The sequence below is a fragment of the Phaethon aethereus genome, assembly GCF_964289735.1.
Source record: "Phaethon aethereus genome assembly, chromosome: 19".
In the NCBI taxonomy this organism is placed as follows: domain Eukaryota; kingdom Metazoa; phylum Chordata; class Aves; order Phaethontiformes; family Phaethontidae; genus Phaethon; species Phaethon aethereus.
Window position 1 is genome coordinate 3,708,632 of NC_138595.1, and position 22,045 is coordinate 3,730,676.

The 22,045-nt window shown below is 43.4% G+C and overlaps 2 protein-coding genes across 3 annotated transcripts in view; one reads left to right on the forward strand and one right to left on the reverse strand.

The window, feature by feature from the left end:
• Positions 1 to 4,040: 4,040 nt before the first annotated feature.
• Positions 4,041 to 4,630, forward strand: PTRH2 (peptidyl-tRNA hydrolase 2; the record flags this gene model as incomplete). Its single annotated transcript, XM_082008504.1, has 1 exon — positions 4,041 to 4,630. One exon carries the CDS (start codon positions 4,041 to 4,043, stop codon positions 4,557 to 4,559), a length of 519 nt encoding a protein of 172 aa, XP_081864630.1. The 3' UTR covers positions 4,560 to 4,630.
• Positions 4,631 to 7,345: 2,715 nt separating this feature from the next.
• The window catches only part of CLTC (clathrin heavy chain), a gene marked incomplete at both ends in the record, with an annotated part of 31,914 nt that continues 17,214 nt past the window's right edge, over positions 7,346 to 22,045 (reverse strand). For both annotated transcript variants that reach the window (XM_082008677.1, XM_082008676.1), the window contains 20 exons: positions 7,346 to 7,470; positions 7,799 to 7,874; positions 11,950 to 12,171; positions 12,454 to 12,624; positions 13,344 to 13,454; positions 13,621 to 13,752; positions 14,029 to 14,178; positions 14,350 to 14,517; positions 14,646 to 14,753; positions 14,847 to 15,011; positions 15,229 to 15,386; positions 15,846 to 16,038; positions 16,375 to 16,558; positions 16,729 to 16,874; positions 16,971 to 17,093; positions 17,434 to 17,668; positions 18,074 to 18,216; positions 18,779 to 18,904; positions 20,589 to 20,752; positions 21,846 to 22,026. In XM_082008677.1, coding sequence (XP_081864803.1) covers positions 7,346 to 7,470; positions 7,799 to 7,874; positions 11,950 to 12,171; positions 12,454 to 12,624; positions 13,344 to 13,454; positions 13,621 to 13,752; positions 14,029 to 14,178; positions 14,350 to 14,517; positions 14,646 to 14,753; positions 14,847 to 15,011; positions 15,229 to 15,386; positions 15,846 to 16,038; positions 16,375 to 16,558; positions 16,729 to 16,874; positions 16,971 to 17,093; positions 17,434 to 17,668; positions 18,074 to 18,216; positions 18,779 to 18,904; positions 20,589 to 20,752; positions 21,846 to 22,026 — 3,081 coding nt within the window. The remainder of the gene's footprint in view (positions 7,471 to 7,798; positions 7,875 to 11,949; positions 12,172 to 12,453; positions 12,625 to 13,343; positions 13,455 to 13,620; positions 13,753 to 14,028; positions 14,179 to 14,349; positions 14,518 to 14,645; positions 14,754 to 14,846; positions 15,012 to 15,228; positions 15,387 to 15,845; positions 16,039 to 16,374; positions 16,559 to 16,728; positions 16,875 to 16,970; positions 17,094 to 17,433; positions 17,669 to 18,073; positions 18,217 to 18,778; positions 18,905 to 20,588; positions 20,753 to 21,845; positions 22,027 to 22,045) is intronic.

The following is a 22,045-nucleotide window of genomic DNA, read 5'->3' on the forward strand; positions in this document are numbered from 1 at the left end:
TCAAACAGGGATTCAGTGATAAGTATTACCACAGCACTGAGCAGCACTACAATAACATACCTCTTGGGGAGGGCACATCACACATGCCCAGAAAAACGGCAGAAAGGTTTTGGAGAGAGAGGGGCCACACGGCGTCGGAAAAGAGACCCTAACTTAATTTCAGGTGACTAAACAGACACAGTATCTTTTACATCCTCAGTTCCAGAGGGCTATACAGACCACGCACATACGATCTGCCAAGATGTTCGTCTCACAGCCCTCAGACTGCATCCTGCATTCAGAAGGTGTCAGTGAAGCTCTCAGCCGTCAGCCTCCCTATGCTTCCAAAAGACACAGAGGAAAGAAAGGTGACAGGAATTGTCACAAGATGTTAACACATCCTGCACAAAAAAGGCCTGCTAAAATTTAACTAGGAAAGAACAAAGACTTAGAAAAATAAGAGTATAAACGCAGCCTCAAGAATAGCCACTCTGACTCCTCCAGCAGCTGGCAGAGAGTGCAGATTTGGCAGCAATTTTGCCTTTATCCTACCTTGTAAGTGCTGGGAGACAGCTTCCCCACAAGAAGGTGTTTGAACCTGCCCAGCCATTATATCCAGAGTGTTTCTTCTTTAAGAGGAGGTACAGCACAGATGAAAGGGAATGAACAGAAGTACATAACCAACCCCATAGAAAACAGTAGCTGAAACATCCTCCTGAGACGACAGCTTCTACTTTTCGTAGACATTAACAGCCTCTAACTGGAACCAATCCAGGTTACACTATGGCTGCCTGGGCCATTCAATGAGAATATACTGCCCAGACAAGGTGAATCACAGCGGCTAATTCTGATCCTTGTAAGAGATAAGAACATTCTTTTAACAAGTTTGAAATACACTGAGAAACTGCCTGCCTCACTAATAACATCCTACTGTCTCCTGGGTCCACCTGGTCAGTGCAGCACCAAAACCAGCAAGGTGCTGCCCGGTCACTATAGTTGACCTGCTACGGGAACACAAAAGGTTAGTGTTGCAACAGCTTCAAGGCCGTGCCCTTTGTTCTCATGGAATAGCAAAGTCCATCCAGCTCACACTTCTCCACACGAGTAACAGAAGTTAAAGTTCTAACCTGCAGATAATAGTATGTTTCCCATCACCATTATACTAGAAAAACTGGCCTATTCTTACTATACATCAGGAGTAACAGTTTTTTGTTTTAAAACCAAAGCTTGTTAAGAAAGAAGAGGATCTCAAAATATGGGCTAATTACACAGAACATTCTAAGGAGAGGTATTCACAAGATGTAGTCAGAAACAGTTATGACATTCAAAAGATACTCAAAGACAACCACAGGAAAAAAAGCTTTAAGGTGGAAATAGTGCAGCCATTCCAGCTAAGAGGCTTGCTTCCACTACACTCACCTTTCTCATTGCTACTACCCGCTTAAAAGCTACTAAGTCTCCTTCTATCTTTTCCCACAGAAATTACAAGTACCATTGATTTCAGCTGCTAAGTAGGACAAGAAGCTTAGCTCAAATTAATAAGTAGTGCTGACCTCCCATTGCACAACTGGAAGCATGTTTTTTCAAACTCTCATCTGAAAACATGGGATGAAGCCATCATTCCAACTGCCACTTATCACCAATAAGGAAAAAAGAAAAGTCCATCCCATGCTGCAGAAATAATGGATTGAAAGAAAGAGGACTGACATAACAAAGCCAATTTCAATAGGCAAATTAATGCATTAAGAGGAGCTTATACATGCTATCATAAGGTAAGATGGTATAAAGCTTGAGAACCCCCAACAGAGCTGTCTGGCAGGAACAGGGGTGAAACAACCTTAGAAGAGCAGAAGTCCTAACAGTACAACAGTACCAAAAGCCACTGCTCAAACAAAATTCATATGCTCCAAGGAATAAAAGAGTAATATCACACCCTCTCTACCTCAGAGTGCTCAACCCATATTATTAACTAAACCAGGATACCCACTTGTTGTTAAGCACCACCTCACATCGCAGAGAAAAACAAGGACAGGAGAGAACCCTGTAGAAATTCCGTATGTGCAGTTCAAAGTGTATAACCTAGATTCACAGCACTTTATAGATAAACAGCTGCTATCAAACAAACTTATTACCCCTTCCCTCAGGTCACCTACACGACTTGCCAAACATCTCAGAGGCAAAACTGGAACAAAAGAGGAATCTTACTGCTTTATTACCTCCTGTAATCACTAGATTACATTGGGCAGAGAACTAAAAACCAGACAGACACATCTAGGTGCTTAACTTCAGTCAACAGAAATGAGACCTTAAGAGTCTCCATGGGTTTGGGCCTAACCACCCAAGCCCGTGAGGCGAGTCACGGTCTCGAGGAGCAAGGCCGGTCGGCACGAGGCAGAGGATGCAGTCGGCAACCCAGCAAGGAAAGCACAATACGTTTCTGCTGGAGAAGCAGACAAAGGCCGCCGGTATCCGACTCTCCGCAGCTGGAACGGTGAATTTCTCACTGTGTCATCAGGCACCGTCCCTTGGGCCGCAGCAGGGCAATTCCACCATACAGCTTCCGGGGCTCCGTCCAGCGTGAGGAGAAGCGTCCCGAGCAGCGCAGGTCTCCAGCGGGACAGGGCTGAACTCACAGGAGCACGGCTATCGCCCCCGGGATGGCGACGCGCTTCCTCCTGCGTTGCCAGCGGCTTGGGGACGGCTCCTTTCCCCCCCGGCCTCCTTCACCCCTGCAACGCTCAGCCTGTGGGCGCCTCCCGGTTCCCGCACACGCAACCCCCGACGCCGCCAGGTCTCCCGGCCGGGCCGGGCCGGGCCTCTCCCGCCGCGTCCCGACCTGCCCACGGCCGCCTGGGCACCGTCACGGTGCCCCGGGTCGCCGCCGACCCCCCGCCAGCGGGGCAGCCCGCCCCGGCCGCGCGTCCTCAGGGCACGCGCTGTCACCACGGAGACGGCGGGGGAGCGGGCACGCGCGACCCCGGGCCGCGGCGGCGGCCGTGAGGGGAGCGGCCCCGAGGTCAGCGCTGAGGGGGACTGGAATGGGGGAAGGCGGGAAGGTGCCTCTTAGGGGACGGCGGCGCGGACCCTCACCCGCCGGGGAAATCCCCACCCGCCGGAGAAACCCCCGCGGCAGCCGAGCCCCCGGCACGGCCGGCAGCACCGCACTCACCACGCTCCGCGCCGGCGGCTCCCGCTGGGGTCCGGGCCAACCCGGAAGTGGGGGCGGGGCCAAGTCGGCCCCTACCCGTCCACCGTGGCGCGTCACTTCCTGCGCGCCGGTGTCCCCGCCCCTCCTGCGGGCCGCGGCCGGCGGTTAGAACTTATCCCGCCCCACGCTGACACGCGCGGTGGCGTCACCTCCGGGCGACGGCGGGGCGGCAGCGGCTTGGCGGGCGCGTGGCGGGTAAGCGGGGGGTAGAGGGGAAAGGGGGCGCGGCGCCTCGCCGAGGGCCACGGGCCTTCCCGCCCCGGCAGTGCCCCGGGGCCCGGCCCGGCTCGATTCGCCCTCGGGTTTTGCCTCTGTCTTCTGTCAGCGTCAGAACGACCCGACGCCGGCCTGCCCGGTGCAGCCACTTCCCCGGGGATTGCCCCCGCCGGTGCGCCGGGCCTGGGCTGCCGCAGCCCTCGGTAGAGTTGGAGGCGGCTCTGCTCTGCCCCTCGCTGCCTCCTGGGAATTAGCCCTCAAGTAAATTTTGGCTACTGACTTAAAAAGAAACCCACCATTTTATCGTTTCTCTTACCATTTTTAAGTGCAACTTTCACATAATTTACGATTTTTTTTATTAGTTCTGCTTCCTGAGTCGAAGGCCACCACCAGTAGGTTGTGCACCATCACTGGTGACGTGTTTGGGATTAGAAAGCTGCTGCTGGGAAAGAAGATCATGGACCAAGGAAGGTCTCTGAGCAGCCTTTCCCAATGCATGAAGATGGAATAGTCTTGTGCGTTTTTTTTTAAACAAATGTGGTTTGTCTCCGAATAGCTGGGTGCACTCCCACAAGCTGAAAAATGCTTGAGTAAATTGTTTTTCTCCACCTTTCAGAGCCAGTCTCCAAAATTCGTCATGGATTACCTCTCTAAACCTGGGTTCCTCAGTGTCATCGCTGGCGTTGCCTGCGGAGTGTGCCTGGGATGGGGCATTCGCGGGAGGCTCTTAAGGCAGCCCAAAGCCGGAGTGACTGCGCCTGCGACCAGCCTGGGGAGTGAAGCTGATGTCATGGGAGAGTCCGGGGAGTTCAAGATGGTGCTGATTGTTCGCAATGATTTGAAGATGGGAAAGGGTAAAGTGGCAGCACAGTGCTCCCATGCCGCTGTTTCTGCCTATAAGCAAGTTCAAAGAAGAAATCCTGAACTCCTGAAACAGTGGGAATACTGCGGACAACCTAAAGTGGTCCTTAAAGCCCCTGATGAAGAGACTCTGATCCAGCTCCTGGCTGATGCTAAACACCTAGGACTGACTGTGAGCTTAATACAAGATGCGGGTCGTACTCAGATAGCTCCAGGCTCCCAGACAGTCCTTGGTATTGGACCGGGACCAGCTGATGTTGTGGATAGAGTTTCTGGTCACCTGAAGCTGTTTTAAACCAGGGGCCAAAGAAATCTGAATTCACTGGTATATATCAGTACTGAAAGGATAAAACCCAAGTTTTGGGATTTTTCCATATGTTCTCTGAGTATAAATAAAGTAACCAGTTTTTGTAAAAGATGTAAATTTGCAAAGTTTAACATCAGTGCAGTTTGTTTTCTCTACCTTCTGTATTGCATTCTGAAGTGGGAAAGAAAATGCTAGGCTCAGTGAAGTTGAGGAAAGTAGAGCTGGCAGAATTTTACTATCCGTAAGACAGAACCCAGTATGTTTAAGACTTGCACAATTAATTGAGGATTTTGCGCTTGGTCTGGTTTACCAGATTAGAAGCATTAATAAAGTTTAAGTGAATCTGTCCCCTGTGTTAAAAATGACAGGTTCCCTCCTCTCTACCTTACAGGAGGGGTTTTTAAAGATACATGTTCTTTAATTTTGAAAAGATTAGCTGCTGCAGCAGTTACATTGCTCCATAGAGCTGAGGGTAGCTGTAGCCAACTTCCTGCTGCACAAACAGTTCCTAACAGAGCAACTGATGCAATAGCTTGTAACTGGTATGAGACTGACCAAGTTAAACAGGCTTTGCAGCCCCAACCTTAAGAGCCAGTAAACAGTTGTGGGGAGCAGCTGTAATCCATGCTGCTTTGCAGAGGTGTCTGCATAGCTATTGCACTTGCAGGAATCTGCAAACAGGTCAGCATTCTCAGGTTAGCCAAGGTACAGGGAGTTACCTGACATATAAACAGGTTGTCATACAGGGACTAACTTAAATCCCATTTTACTTGGGATTAACAAGTTTGGGGTTTAAGGAAGCACTATTACAGGAGTTACTGGACAGTCAGATCCATGGCTGGTATAAATTCTACCTGTGCAGCTCCACTGTAGCTCTAAGACTGTAAAAGGCAAGTTCCCTGCACTTCTCATGAGGTCAGTTTTACAACAAAGCTGTTTTGCAAGAACTGTGCTGTTGAGTGCATTTCTTCTGCAGCTTCTCAGCAGTGTCTTCCAGCTGAGAATGTGAGGCAAGTTTTAAGAGAGAAACCCTTCTGTCTCAGTCAAATTTACAGAACCAGAGGGAATGATGGGGGGGGGAGGGGGGAGGTGTTGAAATGCAAGCAGTAGCAAGTATAAACACAGAGAATGGAGAAGTTTTTATACCACACCTCTTATTTAGGCATAATACTTTCCCAAGAACAGCACTAGTCACTGCAGACTTTTGCTCCACCCTACTCTTGAACAAAGACAGTATACAGCTGGTGGCAGGTTAAGCCCCCACTAGGTGCACACCCCCCCCACCACTTCAGTGCTCAGCTGACAGGATCACACACCACAAGCGTAGAGGCACAGGAGGAAGCAGGAAGGGGGTTCAGCCTCAGAGCTGGAACCTGACACTGGGACAGCTCCTGGTTAAGCGACAGAAGCTTCTACAGCTATTGCAAATATGGTCAGTGCTGCAATACTCATTACACTCAAATATGACAGTATTCATAGAGAAACATTTAAGTCAATTTTATTTGAAGCTAAATATATTTAAGGCAACTTACATACCTAGAACATGATCTCAATTTAACTGACACACCCTACTACAATCCTAATGTATCATCTGGTCAAATATGCTGTAGTTGACCACAATGCAGCCAACTATTGAAAAGTGCTATTTTCTTCTCTCTGGCATAATCTTTCTACAGAAAAAGCATTACATATTTTCTTGTATTGCCCCCTCAGTGCAAGACACCACTAATGGTCTCCATTGTTGCTCTCCTAATGGCCCCCATACCCTTGAATGTACACACGTGCATGCCCCACACTACTAGCACTGTAATACTTGGTTCAAGTTCAAAGGTCCTTTTCGAAGACAGTAAAGTGAAGCTACCACTATGCAGCATGTCCACAGTCCAGTAATTTATTTTTAAATTGAGTCATTTCAAATTGCACAAACAAAACTGAACAGCAATATGCTTGAATTCTCTCTTCTGTACACTCAAAACAGTGATCTAAAACACCACAATATCCAACATACACAAACCTCAGGGCAGGGTTAGTAAATACACAGATTGGAATCATGGTGCTCTGTTCCTGAATGGAATGTCCCACAAAAGCACAGGATACAGCACAACATAAGGTCATCTGTTACATATGGAGTGAGCAAAAAGACACTAGCATTTTCTATATGCATAACTGGAAAAACCTGCATAGGTTAAGGGGGGAAAAAAAAAAACAAACCTTTTACTCATTTTAAGTCAGGCAAGGTTGTCTGTACGCATTTTAAATTCTTTTAGAGCTATGCAATCCAACCAGGGTAGGATATGCTGATTAGTGTTGTCTCTTGTCAGCAGTCTTGCAAGGTCAAATACAAGTATCTTTGCTTTAGCTTTCTCCGAATATACAGTGAGACTTAAATGCATTTAGAATAGACAGTACATACTGTAAGCTGCTCACATACAATGAACTTAAGATTCAATATTAGAGTTTAACACTATAGAGTGCAAATCAGAATCTTCACAACAGACTTAATGGTAATAAGCAGTCTTGCAAAAGCCCACTTGAACAAAGTTGTTTAAACTATTCCCCTTTTAAAGTAAAGTCTAAATGACATGGAATGTGAAAAAGATTTAACATAAGTGATTCAAATAGTTTGCGCTAGAAAAAACAGTCCTTCATGAAATAAAGGTTACAAGAACACGAGGCAGAACTCTTGCTTTTCCCTGTTATGAGTTAAAGCGGGGAGGGACGGTGGAGTTTTCAGTAAGAAAATATGCTAGCTCCAAACTGACTTGTGCTGCATCTTACATGCTGTACCCAAAGCCAGGCTGCGGTTGCCCATATGGAGGTGCAGTATAGCCATAGCCAAAAGGTGCTTGTGGAGGAACTGCGACACTGGGTCCTGCTGTCAACATAAGTTGTGGCTGACCTGGAAGACAGAATTTTCATCTTTATTCCTCTGGACTGAGAGTTCAATCAGCAGAATTCCTGCTACTTCCCTGGAGACATTGGTATGTTTAACAATAACTCCCTAGCATGAGCTAGGACAATCTTAAATCCTGCAGTCCATATCCAATCTTAGCAGCAGCATTGGAGTTGTACTTCATCTAGTATTTTGGAACACATTCTCTTAAGACTTGATTTCACAAGAAGAATATTCCCATTTCCAAGGACTTTCTTGGCAAAAAACCACGTCTAGAGAACTATTGATTTAAGAGCAAAATGTGTTACTAACAACACATGAAATAAAGCATTACCATAAACAATAGGTTGCGTTTCTGTAGCTTGCTCCTCTTCCTTTCTCAAAGACTCTGATGCATCCAGTTTATCCACCTGTAATTGAGACCAACAATTACAAAAACTCCTCTAGAAGAGGTACTTATTCATGGCAGAGAAGTGGAAAAGCCTTAGTGGGATGTTAACACCCATCAAGAAAAGGAGACCATTTACAAGTTAAGATCAATTCAAGTAGCAATGTTGGTACTGGTGCAGTCAAGATTGTCAGTTTCCTGAAAAAAACCCTAATTGAGGGATTTGTGGAACTTCTTTGAAAGCTCACTCCAGGCTGAAGCTTTGTATGAAAGGTCCCGTACTGGACTAGAGCTATCTTCACATCAGTGAGCTCAGTCAGTCAGTGTTGCTCCAACTGCTTCAAACCAACAGCCTTAGAACACAAACTCAGATTTTTAGCACAATGTCAGTTGGAGACGTCTGGTGTTGGAGCAATTGCTAAGATAATGCCCAGACCTGGAGACGTTTCCCTGAATATAACATTGAAGCAAAGTAATCTGAAGTTAGTGTTTGTATACGGCAGACTGCAATAGCATCCGACATGTCACTTGAGCCTCAAGATTTCACTTTTCAAACCCATTCACTCATGCAATTTAAGTTCAAATGCAGAGAATGCATGTGTATAAGACTTGTTTTTTTCCACTCTAGAACTGTGTGGCAGTCAGCCTAAACCCACAAATACTCAACTTGTTCAAGCTTAATACACAGTAACAAGACAAGACTAGCCAGCTTCACTCTGCTGCACAGCAAGTACAATTGTGCTGTTGGCCCACCCCTACAGAAAGGCAAGGGAAGAAACTTGTACTGTAGTGAAATATTGCTTGTTACTAAAACAGATCCAAGGAAACTCAGCATTACTACAGTCTAAGGCAGGCCCTGAAACTAAAACAAAAAAAATTAGGTACTGATATTTTACCTGGGAGATAATATTTAGAATAAAGTCAGACACAATCATGCCAATTACTTTTTAAGACAGTAAGACAACAACACAGATTAGTCTTTCATTTCATTTGTGTCCTTAATAAACGAGTTTAAAGACAGGCTTCCTGTCCTTACACAGGGTCAGCATTACTTACTCAGCTACACCAACATCGATGAGTTAAAACAGTTTTCAGCTTAACTGTGCTACATTAGCAAATATTTGCAGGCAGCTCTAACAGCTTTCTTCCGCTTAGTTGTGAATTACAACATGTGTTCCATAAACCTGTTAATTTGTAACCTCAATTAGAGGCATAAATCCAGGACATGGCATAAGTCCTGAGCTTTACAAGTTCATTCATTGACTGGGCTTTCATGGCAAGCCTTTTTGTTGCCTCACACCAGTATCTGGCTTGCTACTCTCAAAGTGCACAGGAGTGTATGCCAATGCTTCAAGACTCATTTCCAGACACCGTGCTGAGAACTGCACTGTTTTTAACTCAAATAGCAACACACTGAACACAGAAGCACAAGTTTAGAGATGCAAATCCAAGGAGAATGTGCAGAGTTTGCTACTAAGCAGAGGCACTTGGCTTACACACACTTGGAAAGCCTCCAGCCCAGGACATCTAACACATTTTTGACCTGATTTTGACACCTCCCCTCAAGAGCTAAACATGTATTTACAGTAACAAGTGCAAGTTTGAAACCAGCCTGCAGGACAGTTCTTACACCACTTGCTTAAGCATCACCAGGTTCAGTACCCTACACACTTGTAGCAAGATTGTTTTAAAGGCTTTTCCACAGGGACTGCAATAAGCTGCAGAGGAAAAGTAACATGCATTCAATGTTATCGTGTTATGTGTGCATGAAAAAGAGGCAAAAGTACTGAAGCAAGAGTGAGGTCTGAAGATGACTGCCATACAGGCTCCCCCCAAAAACCCACACGCAGCCCACAGCAATGCCTCATAGCTAAACAGTGGGATGTAATTGCAATGACTGCTACACATGCGTAGTTTATGCAAACACTGCAGTTCAATTACCTTTTTTCACACACACGCTTTCTTACTGCCTCACTTACTAGCTGCTGAAGGACCTTACACTACATGTTTTAGTCAGGTTAGCCTTAAGTTCCAGTGGTGTAATTACAGACATCTTGTCACCAAGAAGCAGTTTGCATTTAGTCCATCTTCAAGCCATTTGTCAGTTTGTTCACCCTTTGCTCAGCCACATTAATGGAAAACTCACACTAGGACTGACCTCTGGTTTAAGGAGAAATCAGAGTAGTATTTGTACAGAAGCAGATGGACAGAAACCTTAGAGATTGCCCTTCGGAAGGGCAAAATTGCACAGCAAAAAGGCAAGCCTCAAGAGCAATAAGCATTACCTTTTTTTTTTTAAAATGAAGTAGCAGGAAAAGTTTAATGAAGCTGAAGAGCTTGGAAGGCAGTCTTTTTTGCACAACTACAAGAAATCTACTACAGGGAGGAGAACCACAGACTTTGTCTAATACCTGAAGTTTTAAGTTGCTATGTGAACTAAAGCACCACGTGGATTAGACTAGTACCATAAGGACTGGACACCTGAATGAGGAAGAGTCTCTTCTGAAGCAGCTAGTATCTATTCTGCCTACTGTCAGCACGCATTAGTAACGGTCAGGAGATCAGAAACTGGATCACAGTCCTTAAACTAGCAAATGCTATATTAATTTATACTTCAGAGACAGTGGCCCAAGACTTAATTATTTCTTATTGTAGGAGGATCTTCCAATCAGATTGAGTGTCAAATAGTAGCACTTGTGTATCCTTTCCATACCAGGTTGACTGTGATCCAACTGATCACCTGTACGCCCTTCCTGAGGATCTATTAGCTTATTAGTAGCAAATGAATCTACTTTTGTCCTACAGCACTAGCTACTTGTAGAGTTAAACAACTCGCATATGCTTTAGTGATATTTTGTTTGGGGGAAAAGCAGTAGCAGCAGTGTAGTAAACGTAGGAAAGAAAAAAAACTCATGCAGAATCCTTAGACTTAGTCCTCCAGACTTAAAGATGGAAAACAAGAATCAACTTTCACCTTTTCCTTTATTGCATCAACCTGCAAAGGAATTCAGAAGGTGCAGCTTAGAAAAATCAAATTCCATATTTAGCATATAAAAGGTAGAAATAAAAGCGTCAGGGAAGAAATAATTAAGGTACAGGTGAGTAAAAACAAAGAAACACCAGGAGTATCTGCTTTAGAAAGGCAGCTCTCCTCATTGCTGGATCTTACTGCATTGATTTCATTAGCTACGCTACAGTTACATCGTAATCCTTCAGCAGATCATGAAATTTTAATCTTTAGGAAACCTACTCCAAGACTACTACTACTCTCAGGAGAAGCTTAGTATTAGCTTGGCACATCAGTCATATCTGACAAGCCACGTTATGCTTGGATAGCTCCCCACCTCCCCCAAAATACAGCATTTAAGGACAGCAGATTGGTTATAGGACTACAGAGTAGTCCTGCCATTAGAAGTAACAGCCAGGCAAATCTTCTAATCAGGCACTCTAAACTTAAGCTTGAGTCAATGAAGACAAGTTTCTTCACACAGAAGGAGTCTTAATCATTAAGGAATTGATGTCATTCACTGGAAGATACCCTAAAAGCTTCAGCTGGGCAAGTGTTGCTAGTGACAGTTGGTATTTAACTCAAATCTGGTTCAAATCTGTCAGAGCATTACCAAGCACTTTCCCCATCCTAGGTGACTTCAAAAAAAAGCTGAGTCATCATTAGTGCCATTCAGTAAGAGCCACATTTTAGAGTTAAATGTACAGCAGACCAAGTTAACTCAAGATCTAGCTATAAAGCGTTTTTAGCATAAAGTCTAGAATTTAGTCAGAGCTTGATACCAGCTGGGATTCCTGACTGACACAGCATATGAAAAGCCTGAATCCTGGAACTACTTTAAGACACTGCCCATGGTCAGGCAAATACTACTGATGGAGGTTCTGCAATTGGTAGATAGGGTGGAGTCTGCAAGTGTTTCAGTCTCTTAGAGGGCGAAGTCTCTCCCCAGATGGACTGAAAAATAAGTGTGAACATGGACAGACAGACATTTGACAAAGCCCAAATCAATGTTAGTAGCAAGCAGACAGTCTCAAGGCATACACCACAGTGACTAACAAGCTTTCAGTGTTGGAGAAGCACCTGCTCTTACCTTGGTCAAGTATTCCTTCATGACCTGAATAAAGTATGGCATGGCAAAGTCCATGATGTTGTGCCTCCACGCTGTTTCCAAGACAACATCTGGCCTTAGGAGATCGTAGCAGGTGAAGAGACAAGCACCAAAGCATTCTCTCTTGTTCTCCTGCAAGAACCACTGCAACAACTCTTCTGCCAGCTCAGTGTCTTTGGATTCTGAAGCATACTGCATTGCATCCTACAACAGGAGAGTCTGTTTAGCCCCAGGTGCCATAGTACAATCACTAACATGGATGTGGTATTTAACTAAGCTGCAATCTACTACTGACAGTAGCAGAGAGGAGGTATTCTATAACTTGTTTCCACGAAACCTGCCCAGCTATGGCCACTCTGAAGCATGATTTGCCAGATTAGCAACAGGCACCACCAAGTGGCACCCAAAAAAGTGCAGCTTTACTAGAAAGTCACAGGTCTCCAAACAAGCCAAGTATGCTAAACCAGACCTGTGTAGTGCTCTTACCTTATACAGCCTGTCTTTCTTACAGAGTTCTACACTCTGTTTCCAGCGATTGTTTCCTTTGAAGAGATATGCAGCAATTCTTCGGAACTCTATTAGTTCATGTTTCTCCAAACGTTGAGCAAGAGAAATGTTGTCAAAGTTGTCATAAGCATCTATAGAAGTCCTAAGAGCCTGAGTTAAGGAGAAGGAAGTTATTCACACCTCAAATATACAACTGCATCCACAAAGATGCAAACATTTTCCATACATCTTAGTTCTGTATTCCTACTTCTGGGAGGATAAAGTATTCTAGCCAGACCCGCAAAGAGTGTTGTTTTTTGTTTGTTTGTTTTTGTTTTTTTTTTTTTTGAGAAGCTGGTGTTTGACACACATTTAGTTTAGGGTATTCCAGTTAGTATTTTTCAGTAGTGATTGCTGAGGTCAAGGAACCTCTGAATATCAGACAGCTGTTCTACTGTTTTCAGAGCTATTTGCCCTTTCTGTGAGTTGTTTCCTTAGCACCCACTGTTTGCATTAAGTAAAAGCTGATCTGTCACACATGAACAGAAGTAGCCAGATTATCCCCAGTAGGAACAGCTCAAAAAGCTTCCAGAAAGCCACTGACAGTTCTCCACTTAATCCTTGACTAGTCACCACTAGTTCAGTTTGAAGTGGCAGCAAACACATACTTAAGGAATGTAAGTTAACAGCAAGCAGGTAAAATCTACTGAAAACAAGAAAGAAACCTGTGTTTCTAGACATTAAATGCACACCCAGAATATCAGGTTAATACTGACACAGAAGCCAGCTTGCATAGAACTTTGAAATTCAGGAATAGCTGCTTCTATTATGAGGCGTATACAACAAGTAGATACCTGTTCCAGATGTTACCATTTCAAGGCAAGACATACCTGGTAGTCTTCTTCAATAATGAAGAGGTTGTTCAGGGACTCATTCACCGACTTGTTGTTGTGATTTTGAACAGAGCGCAAGTAAGGCTTAACCAGTGGTAGCTGTTTAACCTTCAAGGAATCAGGTAGATAAATTTAAGTCAAGATACCTCTTGTAGATGTCTCCTAGCACCTTCCCTCTAAGGCCCTGAAGTAGCTAAGCATTTTAAAATGCTACTATGGATAAATGCTTTTCCAATTGCAACTTTTTCTTTGATCTGGATAGTAGAAAAATTACCTTTGTGAAGAAGGTGACAGCACGAGTGTGGTCAAGCCGAGGAGACAACACCATCAGCAGATCATTTAGCAACAGAGGTTTAAATTCCAAATAGAATTGAACTGCCTTGTAATACAGCTCCACATTGGCCACCTAGAGATGAGTAAGGACGCACATTCAGAGCAGAAGCTTGACTGTAGAGGAGTCCAAATGAAAGACCAACATAACCTTAGATATTTCAGCACAACCGAGACACCCATCCAAGACTCATTCTTGTCTCTAGAAATCTCTTTAGTTACTGTAGTTGACTTGCTTTGAAATTACGTGGCAAGATCAAGAACCTCAAATTTTAAACTGGCTACTAGCAAAGGAAGAGATCTGAAGGGCACATAGCAAGAAATTTACCTCCTTTTGCTAGGAAAGTAATACCTTAGTGATGATATCTTTGAACTGGCCTTCTTTCCAAGCATCTGTTGGGTGATTCATCATTGTGATTATGGCATTATCATATTCTTCATACTTATCATACAAGAACACCAGCTCAGCCCAGAGATGGGCTTGTTCTGCAGCTCTCAGAACCTAAGCAAAAGGCATATTAGAAATTTCAGTTAACATATATTGCTATCAGTGTCCATCCGTGCTGAGGCTTTGGCACTATTAATAACCTCAAGAACTGCTATTGCAAAAGCTAGAGTACAGACAATCCTGACAGATGCGTTTTAAGCTAAATTTAAGGCCTCAGACTTTCACCTTGGGGATGTTGACTCTGGACCAGAACAGCTCCAAGTGCTCCCTCATCTTCTGTGGCTTGAATTTGGAGTAGAGAATTGCTAGCTCTGTAAACATCCCCATGTGTGCTCGCTCAAGTCCAAGGGCTGCTTCTAGCATAGTTATCAGCTCTTCAAAGTAGCCACGATCCTAAGAGATACATACAGTTAGAGATGTTTCACATTGGGAACTGACCTGACTTTAAATTTCCAGTTTTGGACAGAGTCGCCATGCCAGAATTCAGACTTTGACTGTATAACAGGAGTCAGCTTAGTTACCTGGTAATAGTTAATTAGCTCTTCCAGCTCATCTGCATGCACTACAATATGGAGTCCACACATCTGGGCCAGGCGGAACTCTTTTCCATCAACACAAGCAAAGCAGACCTGGAATGGACAATTGCATTACTGCTTATAATCAAACCTTCTGAAAAGGCTACAGCTTTGAAGTCCCTTAACTTATTCAATCAATAAGTTTACCTCTTTCCATGTGCGAGTACTGTTTGCTTTCCGAGCACCGTCCACAGCTGCCTGATATTCACCTAGGTGAACTAAAGTCGAGGCTAATCGGCCAAAGTTGGACACATTGTTGTACAACAGCTTAGCTGCTTCATACATCTTTTCATCGTAACAGCGATCGCCAACCTACAGGAGAACATAACCAGGTTATTCTTGCAGATTTTCAGTCAAGGGTTTACATAAAATGAGTAGCATTCAAGCCATTATCAAAATGGAAATGCCTTTAAAGTCCAAGATCTATCTGCATATCCAGAGAGATAGAAGTCCCAACACCCCTCTGGTTAGCAATGCCTAGGAAGCCTGCTGCTGTGATTCAGCAAAACTGAAACTCAGTCTCACTCACTTGCTGGATATGTGCATTGTTAGGTCCGTTGATAAACTCCTCTAGCTCTGCTAGACGGTTTGTTTTAGCAAGAGCAAAGATTAATTCTGTTTCCACATACGACTCCCGGGCCTTCTTGCGTGCCATCTGGAGATACTTCACCAGTTCTTCCCAGTTTCCTATGAAACAGAGTTCAGAACGCTTACTTCCCACCATTGAGGACACTTGTACTATAAGCTATACTACCAACTCAATCTAGTTTACATCAGTATTTCTGCAGCTATTCCCCATCAATCAAGACTAGCCCTCACACTGCACATGTTACGTTAGATCAATGAGGTCACCTTATGATGGGCCTAATGAAATACTGATATTTAACTTCATGCAGAGACTTCCTTAGTAGCAACTGCTCTGACAGAAGTCTCCAGCCAGCTAAAGCAGCTAGTTATAAGACCACTGATTATCTGCAGATTGAATACACTGTCTTTTTCCATTCTCGTTTAGGGCAGTCTCTGAAGGACCAAATTCGTCTACTTGCATCAAGATACAGGTTTGGCAGAACTGCAGTTTGAGCAACAGACCATGCAAAGGAGCTGAGCAACATCAACAGTAAAGATTTAAATAAAAGTTAATCATACCACTGGCATTGGCAGCTTGAACAACTTCCATGTACGAGGAAGGATCATCTGCTTTAATATACGAGTCAATTGCTTCCTTTACCATCCCTTTTTGAAGCTGTGCTTTAGCCAGCTGACTCCATACAGCAGGCTCGTTGCAGCGTTCAGCAAACTCATATGCACGATCCAGATTTCCAATGTGCTCTATTAATACCTAAAGAAAGGGTTACCGTGACCAGCTGCTTTCTATAAAGGTCAGTTTTACAAGACATCAAGTTGTGTTTTGTGTTAGTTCTTCAACGGATCCACAGTTTCTTTTAGAATGGAGACTACTCTATACAACCCACACAGCATGAGTGGCTTTATGCTTACAAAGTTTCTCTTACTAAAGGGTTCAATACACAATGTTTGTTCTGCTTCATGAGACAAGACACTGAGGAGCTTTGATTACTTTGCTAATTAAGTACTGAAGTCAGAAATTAACAGCAAAGTCCTTGTGTGAGGATGCAGATGTCACAAGAAGTTATTACAGACTGAGATTTTAAGATACCTGTACAGCTGATGTGTTGACATCAAACTTCCTGAAGATAGCAAACGCCTCCTCGAAAAGCTCATTGCTGATAGCTATATTGGCTATGTCTGGAGCATCATAGTTATCCAGGCGATTGATGTATTCCATGACACGCGTGCGATCAGCCTTAATAGCTGTCAGAATGAGAAGGTTCTGCAGATTCCTAAATAGAGAAAGAAAAAAAACACATATCAAGTAATGATCAAGAAATTCACACCACCCCCGCCTCTGGAGAAGGTATTATTTTATCTGCTGTTCCACATTCCAGCAATTTAACACTTGCACCAAGTATAATTTCAAGTTTCCTGTGACTTAAGTTTTGACTTTACTCACCTGTGCTCACTGAACACAGAGTTATCAAGAACTATTTTCTCCAGCAGTTCAATAAGCTCATTAGGAAGATCTGCAGTCATGAAGGCCTTCACAGTAACAGAGACTTCCTCAGGGTCCTGTGTCTCCGACAGTGCAGTCTGTACAACCTGCAGGCAGAGTCAAGCCATTGACAGATCCGTTAAGTCAGGTACTAGCAAGTCAAGTCAGGACACCAAAGGATTTTAATGTTTTGCCAGTTATACCTGGTCAATGAGCGGTCTTCTGTAAGGGTTGCTTTCCAGTAGTACGCTGGCCCACAGTTCAGGGTCTTTACGGCGAACTAAGTAGCGGGAAAGACTTTTGAAGAGGGAGTTCTCATTGCACACCTAGCAAAAGGCAAAAGTTTATTCAGAGTGAAGTCACAGCTATTGAGCCCACAGTGGCCGAGCTAATCATACTGCAACGTCAAATAAGCCTGCCTGAGATGCAGACTAGAAGTCTCAGGCTTTGATACTTCCATTAGCCTCATGTTCTAGGATGTCCCATTTCTCATTAAGTTGCAAGGGGAGATTATGTAGCTACCTGTCTTACTAGAAGTGAGCAGTTCCTAACTTAATACTTTTTAGGAAATAAGTGCTTTTGTCAGTCATAAACCTGAATACCTATCCCATGATACTCAGATTAGAACTTAACCCATGAGTCTGCTGCCCTGGCATGCATACATACATTAATAAGTTCCAAATCGCACTGTCCACGCTCATAAGCCACGCAGGCCAGGTGAGGGTCCCTCTTCTCACAGTACTTGCCAACAACACGACTATCATAATAGGGATTCTCACGCAGGAATCTTTCTGGGTTGTTGTTGCTATCAATGTATATTTTGGCCAGTGCATTGTGAGTTGCAGGCTCCTCACAACCCTCGTGAATTCTTGCTTCCAGCCAGGGCAGAAGCAGTTTCAGCCTAGAAGGAAGCAGTTTTCACATTAGAGAGGTTAAGTGAATAAGTATCCACTTGCAGTTTTCTTCACTACAGAAGTCAGCTTCGGTATAGGATAGAGTCAGTAACTAAATCCAAGTTATAGTATTCCATTTTGATCTGTGTTCTGGTTCATTATTATAATTGGATAACTTTCTGACACTATGAAGAACATCACATGCTGAAGACTCTCATTATCTGGAGACTGCTTAAGGGAGATCCCCACATCAGCCAAGTAGTAAAGCAGACTGCTGCTGCCTGCTCACCCAATGGCAGCTTCTTGTTTTGTCGGTACCAGCTTTCACTGTGTAATGAGGACATGCATTGATGGATGAGCAGTATAACCACTACCAGTCTGGCAGTGTTAAGAGACATGGAGAAGTTTAATACCTGTTTCTTTTCTCAACCTCTGCAACAAGCTCATCAGTTGAAAATTGACCTCTCACTACAAGGATAAGGTTCTTTATCACATCTTCAGAGCAATCCACATCAAGCAGTCCCCCAATAACAACAGGCAGACGGCTTGGATTCACCTAAACAAGATCATTTAAAGAAGTCAGTGTGTTGTCATGCAATATAGGCAGTCAATACTTATCCCTAGATGTACACATGAAGGCTTCTTGTTAAGATTGATCTCATCTTTCTGCTTTTACTCCCAGCTTCCTGAGGTTCTAGACAAGCTTGAAAGTCAATTTTTCAGTCAGCAGGGATTCACACCACAGTTCAGTGGCTCACTCATGCTCAGTCCCCATAGGAAAAGCTCCTGAGCAAGCCAATTTGTCCCTGCAGGAGGTATAACGGAGAACTTCCCCCCACTAAAATGCTGGAAGCTAAAGTCACCCTAAGAACTCCAAAGTTATTCTACCAAGTCTTCTCCCTTCAAGAGACACATTAGTTGGGGTTACTGCTCAGCTTGACTGAATAACAAATGAGACTTGACTCACATAAGGGCTAATTTACCAGAAGTAATAGGTACTTAAACATCAGTCTCAAGTATGAGGCTCTTTACAGAATACTTACAAACATAGCACCTACAGCTGCATATAATTCTAGAAAGTTTGACTCGTTAAAGCCCAGTGACAAATTGTAACTTACCTTCTGTACATAAATCTCAATATATTTTTGGAGATTATTTCTATACAAGTACAGCACCAAGTCGTGGACAAAGTCAAAGCGATCACATACAATGATGAGTGGCAACTGGTCAGTGAGTTTAGCTTCCTATAAAGAGAAGAGCTTCAGTAATTTGGTTTTGTTCTTAGGCTTAAGCAGGCACATACACAGTCACTTAAATTGTTCAAGCAGCTGAATTTGGAAAGTCAAAATTCAACAATCAACCAAATAGTGACAGCTTATTGTTCAACTAATTGTTTGCAATATGTAGCAAGTAGGAGTACTCACACCCACTTCAGGGCCTACAGCAAGCTTTCTGAAATTTAACCCTGCTCCTTTGCATGGCAGAGTCTATGAAGTTTTACAACACAGTACAGCTATTACAAGCCTAAGCTACAGATAGCATTTTTAGTTGCCACTGGTGTTTGGTGTGCAGGATTAGCACTCTGGGATTTCAAAAGGAATTTAACCAAGACTAGATTAAGTTGTGGATCATAACATGCAACTTGTGTACAGAATTGACTTCAAGTGCCATGTGTCTCATGATACCTTCTAACTGGATTTAGAGAACGGTAAGAATTGAGCTAGTAGCAGTACTACTTAAATTACTAATCAGATTAGTTATCTAAAAGCATTCTAACTTTAAGCATAACTTTCAGTACAGAAGCTTAGCCTTTGTGACAGACAGTATTCCGGATGCGTATTTCAGATCACTTATTCAAACATGCACATCCCAGAATATAATCCTACATATAAATTACACTAAGTACTTTACACAGGGAGGCCTGCACTGGGACATTTACCTGGTACATGTCCTGCACATTCCAGACATGGAACAGCACAAAAGACAATAGCTTTCATCAGGAATTTGACAGTTTGATAACTTAGGTGGCTTGATCGATTTACATACCTTACACCCCACTGACCAGGTTATTTTTATAGAATTCTCATTTGAAGAGTTTTGCCATCTTCAGATATGATCAGCAAAATCTAAGACTATCCTATATAACCAAACAAACATGAAGGCAGGAAATGTTCCCAGATAAAAGTTTTCCCCTCCCACACTGTTCCTCAGACATTTATAGCAGTATTACATTTGTCAATGAGCTCAGCACTAACAACAGGCTACAGAATCTGAACTTTGAGCCCACCATCTTTTTCCATGCTTCAGAAATGTTTCAGCAGTGCTCTGAATCCTAGCAATAACACTCAGCATGTGTTGACACTGACTGGCATATCTTAGCACAACTAAACTGCAGTTCACCTGGCTGAAGTTTCAGTAAGTGTGTACAAGTAAGATGAGTGGGATAAATCAACCTTGAACTCTGAAAGCATTTATGGAGTTGGCACTTTTCATATGTTGTTTCTGTAGCTGCTCAGTTGAAGCTGATTACACTGTAAATAAGCATTAAGTTATGAACTCATTTGGCATTATGGTTGTTCTCAACCTTCAAGTTACTTGTTTCCTACTTTATAGCAGACATCCGTAACAAGTTCTAGGTGAGCTGGCGCTGTTGTTACAGTTTAAGAGTTCAAGCCAGGTTAACCTGAGAGCAGTGAGGAACTGATCTAACAGATTGTCTTTTTTAGATACTGTTCCAGGCTCAGACTCTGTTAGGAGGTACTGCCAACATGCTAGTCACCTCTGCTTTAAGAGGACAGATGGATCCGTAAGTGCGAAGGTTAAGGCTCATCTGTACTTTCACAGAGCTGCCTCATTTCACTGGTGACACACCATGTTTTATCAGAACTCCAAATGGGCCAAGGCAGTCCAGTGCTACCCAAACATTACCTTGAGGAAGTTTTTAACACGTTCTGGATCATAGCAGTTACTTTCCCTGCAGATTCTTTCCACTTCTTTAATTTGTCCTGTCTTGCATGCAGCTTGAATATACTTGAAGTGCACATCTGGATCCTGGCTGAAGTTTACAATAGAGCCCAGGAAATAAAACAAACCTCGAAGGAAACAGTCAATATGTTATTCTGCTAAAGCACTTGAGTTGGATCAATATTAGCTTTCAAGCAAGCCTTCTAAGTTACAATTACATGAAAATTTGAATTTGACTATTGCAGAAGTTTACAAAGAACTGAAAAGAGATTCAAGCATTGTCATTGTTTTACAAAGACCAGATTATCCTAGCTGAGTTGAGCCTGTTGTTACTCCCCATATATTACACAGACCAGTGTGTTATATGCAACTTCAATAAATACTGAGGCATCATCACCAATTGCCATAGGTCAGCTTTGTTAAAACATCCAGTATGTGCCCTTCCACACACTCCCTAGACAGGAGGCAAGGAAAAGTTTAGAAAACTGAAGCTAGTTGTGCCCATAAGTTACTATCACACCTTTCACTAAAACCCGCATACAGCGCAAAGGCTGCTTGCTGCAACCTGTGGCTAAAGTTCACTTAAAGCTGATGCCATATAATACTTGACTACTTTAGAAAAGTGACTGCCAAGTCACTTAGTCAAAATTCATGTGTTTTTTGGAAAACCACAGAGGCTGCCTATGCAAGAAACCCATCTACAATAGCATCTTATTCCACTAACCATTCTCCAGATTCCAAGAGTCCAAGATGATGTTGACTTTTCAGTCTTTAAGGAGGTTTTCTTTAAAACTTAGCAAGATACTGTTCAGCTACACATCTGCAGATATTTGGCCACTGATGTACCACCACGCTGACTATATACAGCTAGCCTCGCTGAGAAGTACAAAAGTCCAAAACCCAAAGCCTACACAAATTTAAAATGAGCGTTTTGGGCAAGGGAAAAAAGACCAGCAGCCTCTTCAGTTAGTTTTTTAGATTGGCTACAGCGTCAAGCTTTTTGGTAGCATTTCAGAAAACTAAAATATGCAACACAATGTTGGTGCCCCTCCTTAACAGAGGAGCTTTAAGGTTTAGGTCAGGTTTTGAGACAGCTTTGAGGCGTAGGTACTGAAGTGCAATATGGCTTCCTAGATTTTGGCAGATAGAGCGCAAGCTTCATACACACATGTATGATGTGAACACTAGCTCCTTTTGCTATACGCAAGACCACAAACTTACCTTCAAAGCTTTTGAAAGACTCAAACAGCTCAATAAGTGACTGTGTTGACAGTTGTTCATGGTATTTCGAAGCTACCTGGACACAGATCTGTAGGTTCTGACGAATATTAGCAGACAACATAGCACGCAGACACTCCAGAGAGTCTTCTACCGATAAGGAACCAAAATAATTCACTAACCACTGCAAAGACACATTAAGC